This window comes from Clarias gariepinus, chromosome 4 (assembly GCF_024256425.1).
Source record: "Clarias gariepinus isolate MV-2021 ecotype Netherlands chromosome 4, CGAR_prim_01v2, whole genome shotgun sequence".
Classification (NCBI taxonomy): Eukaryota; Metazoa; Chordata; class Actinopteri; order Siluriformes; family Clariidae; genus Clarias; species Clarias gariepinus.
In genome coordinates, this window is record NC_071103.1 from 3836588 (window position 1) to 3847897 (window position 11310).

The 11310-nt window shown below is 40.6% G+C and overlaps 1 protein-coding gene across 1 annotated transcript; it reads right to left on the reverse strand.

Annotated features, from left to right (window-relative positions):
* Positions 1–319: 319 nt before the first annotated feature.
* Positions 320–7399, reverse strand: naglu (N-acetylglucosaminidase, alpha). The gene is made up of 7 exons (XM_053495028.1): positions 6864–7399; positions 6277–6424; positions 4913–5059; positions 4690–4775; positions 3895–4151; positions 2734–3461; positions 320–2060 (listed from the first exon to the last, which is right to left on the reverse strand). The coding sequence occupies exons 1-7, from the start codon at positions 7280–7282 to the stop codon at positions 1578–1580; spliced, it is 2268 nt and encodes a 755-aa protein (XP_053351003.1). The 5' UTR covers positions 7283–7399; the 3' UTR covers positions 320–1577.
* Between the last annotated feature and the right edge of the window lie 3911 nt (positions 7400–11310).

An 11310-nucleotide genomic window follows, 5' to 3' on the forward strand; every position in this document is an offset into this window, starting at 1 on the left:
GTTCCTCAGAGGACCGCAACCAATCAAAATGCATTAGCACCATTAGCTTCTTGTGCTGTGAGGTGGGAAATAAATGGAGCTTGAAGTTTCACACAAACGCAACGTCTAACTTTATAGTTATTTAAAAATATTTTAATGCGACCTGATACAGTTTCCTTTGGTTTAGCTTTTATTTTGAACACATCCACAGGGACTCCATGTAAATAAAGGGAACTAAAGCACTTTTTTTAATGTGGTTTATGTGGTAAAATAGTGAGAAGTTAAAATGTTAATATGTCGACTTGGAATTAGACAGTGAAAACAGACATCTGCAATAGAAAAGAATGGATTTTATTCAACATGGTACAAAAATAGCATTTCATAAATTTTTTCCACATTTCTAAAAAGTCAGAAGAACCCTAGATGTAAACACCAAGCTTTCATATTTTTTCTTTACTGCATCCATTAAACATTATGATTGTATATTATACACCAGGGTGAGTCAAACATTACCCACACTGATGTTTAATTTTTCCACATAATTTCTTCTTGCTTACTGTCAAGCTTTCGTTTACGGCTGAGCTGCAAGCCACAAATGCACCGCTGTCTTCACTTCTTCATCAGAAGTGTGCGGCGAAGCGAAGTTTTAATATAACCTTGTAGGGCTGCTTTCAAGGGACCAAACAGTTTCAAAAAGTCAGAAGAAGCGAGAGCAGGACTATAGGGGGGATGCTTTAACACCTTAAAAAACAACAAAGTGTTGAGAGTGTGGGCAGCACTGTTGATTGTTGAACCTTTTTTCCTGATAATGTTTCAATTCTGGCCCTTAAGAATCACAAACTCCAAATCACATTAATGAATTTTACTGCACGCTGCTTTTCTTTAGTGCAAATTACAAGTAAGGCATCTATTTTTACTTGCACCGCAGTTACAAATGAACTGATGTAAATCATTCACTCCTGCACATCAGTGACTCGGGAGACAGTAGCCTTGAGCGGAAAGCGCCGGTAAGACCCTGCGGCCAACAGAAGTTTTAATATAACCGGAGTGCGGATAATTTTTAACTCGGACTGGAATGTGTGCAAAACAAGACCACTGATCGGCTTATCGTCAGTGAAAGCCTTGACCATAGCCTTCTGATACTGCAGAAGATAATAATTTTTAAATCAGCCTCATAACCAGTCTCTAAAAGTGCTACTGTAAACATCTTTGCTACATTATATTTTTTGACTCAGAAGCTCTGGCCATAGGATAGTGTGCGTTTGTTTTCTTTTGTAAACTTTTTTTGCCGAAAGCTTTAGGATTTGGAAGGTTGGAGTCTGATTGAAGCTTGTTCCCCTTTTGCTGAGACACCATCTGAATTGTCGTTGTTCTTTCGGCTGCTTCTGTTAGGGAGCGCCACAGCAGATCATCCAATCAGTGTATTTAATTTGGCACAGATTAAACTGACTGTGAGCGTACAATTCACAGTAAAATTGAAGAATAATGACTTGGAAAAACATACACAATGTGGAGAATACACTACTGTGATAAGACAAGAAATATCAGATGGAAATGATATGTGTAGTATTCATTAAAAAAATTAGGTATACATGGTTTTATGGTTTTAACATCTTCAAAACTTGTGGGTAGTATTTGAGAAATATCCTCCGAGTGATGTCATACGTATCCCCACTCGGTTTGGAAGGGTACCTCTTCTGGTTGTAGACGAAGCCTTTCTCAATTTGGAACACAGCCTTGTTGAAATCGTCCTGCTTGAAAGGTTGGCCCTGGTCAACGCATTTCACGAGAGTGCTGACAAAAAACCTCCAGCGCTGCAAGTAGTAATCGATCATTAGCCCCGCCCACTCTTTGCTGGCATAGTCCAGGATGTTGCCGTCAGGTCCCCAGAGAGTGATTTGATTTCGGGCGTTTAGCTCGTACAGCTCTGCCTCCTGTTCATCCATGCCCAGGGACCGTGCTTGTTCAAGCCACACCCCCAACAGGAAGTGTGAGTCACTGGAAAGAAGGCGGTCCAGTTCGGGTAAGAGGTCGTGGATGAGCACACCTCCAGCCGTCAGGAGTTCTGGAAGGTTTTCGGCCTAATTGTAAAGGTAAAAACAAGTTTATTTGTTTGGTAAATCTAATGAAAAATAATTAATTATTAATTATTTTTTCCTTATTATCATATACACCAATCAGACACAACATTAATAATGATTATCAATTATATATATAACTGGTGTCAGGATCATGGGAACCAAAGGCTCACCCGTGCCCGTCTGGTCCAATCCACAGAAAAGCCAATGCAGCACAAAAAAAGCACCAAAGACAGTTAATGTTGGCCACAATGGAAAGGCACTAGAACACCCAGTGCACCAGAGCCCACCCACTGCGCATAGGGCCAGCATGCAAAGAAGGCCAAGGCTGACGAAGTGGCCTGTAAATTCCTCAGAACCTAATTTAATCAAGCACCCAGGGGATGTGCACAGACTTGCAAACAAGTCTGATCTAAGGAGCCCTCACACTGCAACCCATAGCACCCAAAGGATTCACTGCCAACATCCTGGTGCATAACCAAGAGGTCTTGTAGAGTCATGCCCTGAGGAGCCTGAGCTGCCCAGATGGCACAAGGGGGACCTACACAATACTGGGCATAATGTTTTGCATTTAAATGTCATGGTTGTTTGGTGCATCTTGTCATTAATAAATAAATGAATATAAATTTCAAGCAAGTCGTACAAAAAAAAGTCAATACATCGATTTCTGTTTTACCTGGAAAGAACTTCGAATTTCTATGTAGAACTGTGTTGTAAGGAGCTGAACAGCCTGACGCGTCACGTCCACCAGATCGTAACGGAAAGTATCGACAGACATCAGCGAAGGTGCTGCTTCCAACAGCAGCCTCCAGGCCTCATAGACATCCGCAGGATTGTACCAAATATCTGTCTGCATCTTCAGGGACGGTCTGTGCACCAGAGGACTCCGGTTGTGGTTCTTGTACGCAGGAATGGTACAGTTGTACACGCTCCCAAACAGCAGACGCCAGGCAAGTGCCAGGCTCTCATTAGTGTTGCCATAGTGGCGCCATGCGTACAGCGATGCCCACTCAGTCAAATTAACTGCTTCTTTATGCCACGCCAGCTCAGCCATCAGCTCGTAGATGGCCGGGTTTTGCTCAATGCCCTCGGGTGCAATGCCTAAGCCCACAAGAGTGGAACCAGGGAACTTCTGAGCTTCAAAAGGACCAGAGTTAACACGCTGCACTGTGCCAAACAGGCCACTATTGCCTCCGAAGTTGTGAAGCATGCACCAGATAAAGGGCTGGCCATAGAAGGACTGGGTGAAGTTAAAAACAGGCATGGACTCGGCAAAAAGGTCTAAGACGATCATACGCCCCTGAGGTACACCGTTGAGGAGTGCCTTGATTTGTGGAGGTTTCCAGAACTCTGGGTTGTTAACGAATAGCCAACCCTGCATCAGCCAAATGGCTTGTGGGTCCACTGTGAGAAAGGAAGAATGTATAAGTGGACTACCAAGAAATAATCGCATTGATCAAACATTATTGTATTTATTTAACAATTTCATTTAAGCAATCTAGATCAGGGAGTATGGACTGGAAATATGGCTTTATTTTAAAGGAATAAAGCTAAGAAGAGTCAAGACAAGAGGGTCAAAAGCTAAAGGGGAACTCTCTTGTAATACCAAACTTTTAAACAGTGCATAATTTAAGAATAATCCATGGGTCAGGTTATTTGTATTTTAAAACCTGGGATGAATTTCAAACAATGGAAATAATTTTTAAAAAATGTCCACGCTAGCATGTAGGCTGTTGTCATTCAGCTGACTTGCAAATAAATGCTTCCATAATTTGCAAGTCATGAAAATGAAATCAAATAAAACAAGAAATACAGACATCTGGATGCCCGAGGTTACCTGAAGTCATAGAGTTGAATACTGCTCTACTAACTGAGGTTAGATAGGCTGGGTCAGAGGAGGGAGGATTCATCTCATTAAAGGTGTCTGTGTTGTAGATGTGGTCCGACCCGAACTCTTTAACCAGTTGCAACAGGAACAGAGAGCCGATGCGCTGGAACAGCGGGTCACGAGGTTCTAGCACGTACGCACAGGAATACGTGCAGTTAAAATGACTCCATGGCTTCAGCTTGGTTACGTTGGCTTCGGGAAACAGGCTGTGGAAGAAACGGGATTTGTAATATCTGTCCAAAAGTTTGCATTCCCTCTTTTTGGTTTAATGGGAGATAACTTTAGCAATTTAAATTTTTCAATTCATATGCAAATAGAAAATGGTTACGAAGCAAAAAAAAAAAAAAAAAAAAAAAAGGTATCAGCAAAACAAATTATCAGGCGCATTTCCCAAAAAAAGGAGACAAAATGTAAGTTAATATTTCAACTGAAGGGTGATCGTACACGTTCATATTGAACACGCACAGAGTGTGAGAATGCGCACATAAAAAAGACAAATTGTAAATTTTTCCACATTCTAAATTTCCATTATTCCCCCCATTATTAACATTTTAAAATACCCTATTTGTCCATCTTGTCTGGATAACAGAAAAGGACTGCTAACCATAACTATAACAAATTAATTCTATGCTTCTATATTTTGCAGATGTGCAAACTTTTGCACGTTTTGACCTTCCCTTACTCTCTTTCTCCCAACAAAGCTAATTTTTGACATCTTGTGAAAAGGAATCAGTTATGAATTACCGCATAATGCCATGAGGCACGATCCCTGAGAAAGCCGGCAGAACAGGAATCATTCCCAATGATCTCATCCGCTCCAAGATTTGAACCTGTGAGGAAGAAAGTTATCCGAACTTGAGCGACTTTTTTAACATTTTTTTAAATCCCTACATTTAGAACATAGTTCAGTTGTAGTGCAACAGGTTTTTGAATAAGTTCAAACATGTTAACAAACACACATGCACACCTGAAGAGAGAGCTGTTTGGTGTGCCAGGACTGGGGCAGTGGGCCTCCCCACTGAAACAGATTTCCCATCCTATTCCAGGCTAGGAACGCTGGACCAGTGAAGAATTCATCGAGTTCTGTCTGATTTAGACCCAGAGACGTGTAAAGCTAATTCGGAGGAAGGGAAGTAACAGAAGTGAGACAGAGACATAGCAGGGTAATCTCTACAATCTGAATATTTACTTATTTTAAGAGTTGGACTGGATGACTGGGCTACAATTTTTTTGAGTGCAAGTACAAACACAATTCAGACACAAATAATGAACTCCTAAATAGAAAATTGCAAAAAAAAAAAAAAAAAAATCACACTTTCAAGATTTTATCCAATCAACTTTAGCTTTGATGTAGAGTTAATGTGTAAAAATAATTCATGCTTTCTCATGTAAAACAGAAATAGGCTTAGTCTGGACTCATCAGGTCACATGAAGCTCCCTAGAAAATTGAAGTCTGATGAGTCTCACTAACAAATGGTTTTCTTATGGACACACCAGGTTCTGCTAATGTGTTGAAGGGTTATTAACCCAGTTCCAGAAATTTCATATTTTCTTAGTTTTTTTTCTTTGCTCAATGTGGCACAATAATTTGACCTTTATAAAATCACAACTTTTTTTTGTCTTGTAAACATTTTAATAAAACACAGTAGAAAAATCTTAGTGTTTTAGCATTGTTGCTACTGATGTCCTTAATGAAGTTACATTTATCGATGTCCTTATAGATTATTATTAGTAATAGTAATTATTTTATAATTATTAATGTTTTATTAGATAATTATAATTATTTTTGTGATTGTTGTCATTGTCATCAATTATGTAATATAAATATTTTCATCATTAGTGTTGTGTTCACTGTTGTTATTACGCCATTATCGTTACCACTAAAGGGTAATTTTTGTAAATGTTGCGGTTATCATTTTGTTACTATAGGTGATATTGTCCTTTTTCTTGACACATTTTTGTTTTTGTAAGGCTGTCACTGTTATTGTTCTTTTTAGGGGTGTTCTCATATTAGTTGTCATTACTCCCATCACTAAAAGAGACACCTAACAATGTCAAAGCACAGAGACAGCTCTGGTTAAAGTGGTGGTAAATGACCTCCCACCAGTGTTGCGTCTCTTGATCAGGATATGACACCATTGATCAGACTATTCTCCTTCATAGATTAAAACAAGCAGAAGGAACCTTAGGAACTATAATAATCAGGGAAAGTTTAATGTTCCACAGGGTTCGGTTTTAGGCCCATTACTATTTTCTCTCTCTATGCTTTTCCTGTGTAACATAAATATACACATAATCTACAAGGTGATGATAATGGAAGCATTAGATCACTTTCTGCCACAGCGCCTCCTGCCCAGTAAAAGCCAGGGGCAGATTGATGCCATTGAGCGCCATCCAGTCGATCTCTCGCTGCCATCGTGGCCAGTCCCACCACACGGTCGAGTAGCTCTGAGTGCACACGTTCTGATAGTACCGGAACCTGGGAAAGCAGAATTTAAATAATGAACAGAAAATTAGGTTGGGATGTTAACATCTATGAAACTTTCATTGTTTAAGATGGGACTAGTGGACGTCTGCAGCGTTGACGGGACAAGAGTTGGTGGAAATCAGCTTTAATGTAATCAGTGATATTATTATTTCAGGTTGAAGATCACGCACATACCTGTCTGTCTTTCTGTACGACAGAACTTTGTCTAACTTATAAATACAAGGAAAATGATTTTGTGAGGTTGAGCATCATACATATAAATTATATTATTGTTGTATTATTACTGTATTATTATTATTGCAGCTCTCGAGTTCTGACCGATGTACAGACATATTAATAAAAGCATTCTTTTATTAATATATAAGATATGTGGCCTCGGTGATGAATGAATGTACAGTACAGTAGATGAATGGATGACGTCACCGCCCACCTGTGCTGCGTGCTGATTCGCAGGACGCCCGCGATGCGCGGTAACGGTCGGGGCACGCGCAGTTGATCTCCAGACCAGGACACGTGACAGCTGCAGTAGTACTTGAGGTAGTGATAGACGCCGGCGGCCGCCGCCACGCCGCTGCTCCCCACCACCACCACATGGTCCCTCCCTGATCGCAGCTCGCACACGTCCAGACCGTCCGAGGACAGCGAGCCGTTGACGGAGACCACGAACTCTCGCGAGATTTCCCCCAACAGCCTCCTCAGCAGCTCGAGCACCGCTCTGGTTTGCGTTTCGTCGCTGGATTTCGCTCGCAAATGTGCCAAAGTCTCAAACTCTCGACTTCCCGAAACCAACCCCAGGAAGAACAAGACCACGAGAAGAGATTGAAATAAACAGGCCTGTGCTCGTGTCATTTTTCTTTATTCCACAAACGATAACGACACGGAATCCATGGAAACCAAAACTTTTTCCCCCGTCTTTCTCCTATTTATTATCATCCCAAGAGAAACAGGAAGCCATTCACGTGCAGCGCCGTGTCCAATCGGATACGTTCCTTCTGACCAATAGGAAAGCGCTAAAACCACACGGCCTTTAAAAGCGCGGCGGCGCTTTGATTTGGTCACATGATTCAAAAATGTGTGTTTGATCTTCAGATTATTACACTGAACAATGGATTTAGACACCTTAAAGGAGCATTATTCAGCGTGTTTTATTTCAAATCACCTAAAAGACATGTAGAACATGATAAAAAATATGATTTTGTAAGCCATGGCTTTAGGAAATTGTACTTTTTTGCTGAGCATCTGTTTGTGGTTTGTGGTTTGGATGGATGTCCTGTCACACGCAAAAATGCTGGGTTGTTTCTGTAAACATATTTCTTGGGTTGTTTATGCTGGCTCGATATTCTGAGTTATTTTAGATACTTTAAGCACACTGTCGGGTTGCTCATGGTGGGTCAAATGAGACACATTTACAAACGAACACCTGGTTGGGTTATTTTATTTTTATTAACTTTATTCCTTGTTTTCTCAAATGGCAGCCTGTAATAATGTTAGAAATATTACCGTTATTGTGTCACAAGCTGTAGTTTTAGGAGTTGTTTAGGCGAGAATCCATGTGTGAACAGCTCAAAACCTCCATCGGTTGTTGAAGATAGCGTCTATTTAAAACGTTTTCAGAGATCTGGGCTCCAGGCAATCCCCAGGCGTTCTGCACTCAGGTACCCCACCCAACGCAGCCTCATCTCGGAGGGAACTTCTGAAAACTACTGCTGGCTGTAATGTCTCTGCAGCGGTTAAAACAGCGGATTTATTTCCTTTTGGGTATTTCTAACTAGTGATCTTTGTTGTTATACATTTATGTGTGATATATTGTGGCCGTGTGACACATCCTGTACTCTCAAGTGTGCACTTTAAGTCAAGTCTGTTTTTTGCGTTCTTGGAATTGAGAAACAGCATGACGAACTTTCTAGAATTTTCAGGTGCATGCTCATAACTGGCAGTATTTCATGATGAGTTAGCACATATAAATAAAATCCTAAATTTACCAAATGTAATGTTCAAAATGTATTTTTAGGTTGCCGGGCTAAATCGTGACCAATTCCACTTGCAAGTGGTGATCCCACATACAATAGGCTGTACTAAGACACGGTTTGAATCAGGTGTAAAAGCTAATTGTATCATAACACAGGAGAGGGCCGCTGCTCAGAACGAACAGCACAACAGAGGCATTGGCTGTCAAGGCTGACAACTGCTTGGGGCCCCAGGCCAGTAAGGGGCCCTGAACGCTCAGAAAGTTTTTTTTTTCTTTTTTTTATAATGGTGATGAATGCTAGTTGGAGAGTCCGTCTGCACATTTTTTGTCTCCCTCGACTGTAGAATCACCTCGCCTGGGTGCCATGATAACATGGATTTCTTTATTATTAACTTGTTTCCTCTAATAAAAGCCTTTATAATATTATATTTCGGCAAGAGTTGGCTTAGTGTAAAGGTTGACTTGGTTGTAGTCTTCTTCTTTGTGGTTTTTTGTTGGTGTTCTATCACCATCATGCCAGAATTTGATACCAGCAGCTAAATTTTTAAAGTCCGCACTGGTTTCTCGGTATCTCCTGCCTTATAGTTTTATATATAGGTCTTATATAGCGCAGCAAAAAATATAGTTCAGTGTTATCAAAGTTAACATTTCCTGTCATCTTTGTAGCACTTTGTGACATGTTTTTAACATCATAAGAATATAATGCCTATCCCTTTAACACTGGCTTTAGCACTTTCTCACACATGGAGTCAACATTATCCATCAACCTGCTAGTCAACGGTTAAATTAACCATGCAAATATACAATAAAACACAAACAATTAAAAATCCACTTAATACTAAACATGAACCCTCAAGTCTCAGGGAGTACCAGCATGGATTTTTAAACAGGGCTCAAAATATACATAAATATACAGAACAGTGGATCGCAAACAGCCACCTGCTATATCAGATTGTGTAGCTACAGAACCATATTCGAGCATAGAACACATTACTAATGTAAAATCATACCCGCACCGCTTCATGTTCGCTCTGAACCTCCAGGACTGCTCAGCTGTAACCACCCTCTCTCAGACATCAAGGAAGACATGCATCCAGACTGTTTTCTGTTCTGGCATTTAGGTGGTGGAATGAACTTCCTCTAGATATCCGCACAGCTGAGTCTCCAAATCTTTAAATGACAACTTAAGACCTAATTATTTTTTTAATACCCACATCACCAAAAAAAGGAAAGCTTGTGTTTAAATTTAAATGTAAATGATAACTCCAGAGGGAGTAGGGAGAATCAATTATATATGGGAAAGGTACAAAGTGCTCCAAAAAAAGTCTGAAATCAGCTTAACATGAATTTTGTTTGCAGATATCTAAACGCTGTTTATGCACTTCCGTGAGTCGTTTCGGCACCAGGTACACCCTCAGACCAGCTCAGTTCCCTGAATTATATATTTTCTCCTCTCAGCGTTTCTTCTTGTTAACATCTCAGGAAGTTTTTCCTTGCCACCATCGCCCCTGGCTTCCTCATCAGGGACAATCTAAACATTTTGAATGATATATTTTATATTAATTTCCATATTTTTCTCTTGATTCTGTAAAGTTGCTTTGCGACAATGACCATTGTTAAAAGCGCCACATAAATAAAATTGAATTGAATTTCGCTGACCACTAACTAGCCAAACAGGGTCTCTGAGTAGACAGACAGACAGACAGACAGACAGACAGACAGACAGATAGATAGATAGATAGATAGATAGATAGATAGATAGATAGATAGATAGATGAATCTATCTGGCTAAATATCTGGCTGAATTTGCTTCTCTGGTCAGTGAGCACACTGAATAGCAGGTGAGATAGATTGTTCAGAATTGATTGTATTTTGGACAGAATCCGCCTTGTTGCCACAACCTAAACAGAGTCAAGCTTCATGCCTAGCACAGATTAGGCCCTTTTAATAACCTTTTTCAGTATAATTTTGTCAGGCCCTTTCATATTGCAGCCCCAACAAACCACAGCATTAAAAAATTACTCGCCATAACGAATTCGAAAAACATCTAAAGAATAGAGTTCCAGACGATAAAGGACCTGAGTCTTTGAAAGAAAATACAACTCTGCTTTGTCTTTTCTTGTAGAGTGACATTGTGTTAAGTGACCAGTCCAGTTTGTTGTCAAGATGAACTCCCAGATATTTGTATTCTGAGACCATGTCCACTGTGTCCCCCTGGACAGATATAAGAGTCAAAGAGGTCTTACTTCCCCTGAAGTCTACCACCAGCTCCTTTGTCTCCCTGATATTGAGTTGTAGGTGATTATGCTCACACCACAAGACAAAGTCGTCCACCACTTACTGGTACTCTGAGATGTTATCTTCCTTAATACATCCAAGAATCACAGAGTCATCAGAGAACTTCTGCAGACTTCTGAGTTATATCTAAAGTCAGATGTATAAAGGGGGAAAATAAAAGGTGACAGTACAGTCCCCTGAGGAGCACCGGTGCTGCAGATCACTGTCTGGGACACAGTTTTGTAATCGAACATACTGGGAACGGCAAGTTAGATAGTCAAATACATAGGCAAATTTAAGTGGGTCCAGAGGGGACTTCACCGGCGAACAAAGTGTATCCAGGGTCAGTCTCTCAATCACCTTTATAATGTGAGACGTCAGAATAACAGGCCTGTAGTCACTCTGGGTGCAGGGATGTGGTACCTTTGGGACCGGTACTAAGCATGATCTCTTCCCCATGGCAGGAACTTTCTGTAGAAACAGACTCTTGGAATGATTTTATCCTGACCTGCAGCTTTTGTGGGGCAGAGCTTGCTCAGACCATGTTTGACCTGATCATCTGAGATGTTGACTGAGGGGAGTACAGAAGTAGTGGCCATTTTCTGTGTGGGAAAGAACCGGGGATCAGGGC

Coding starts and splice junctions, on each gene's coding strand:
- naglu (XM_053495028.1), bottom strand. CDS start 7,282: ATGACACGAGCACAGGCCTGTTTATTTCAATCTCTTCTCGTGGTCTTG. Junction 4,152..4,689: donor GTGCCTCATGGCATTATGCG/GTAATTCATAAC, acceptor TTTCTTCCACAG/CCTGTTTCCCGAAGCCAACG. Junction 3,462..3,894: donor ATTCAACTCTATGACTTCAG/GTAACCTCGGGC, acceptor CCTTTCTCACAG/TGGACCCACAAGCCATTTGG.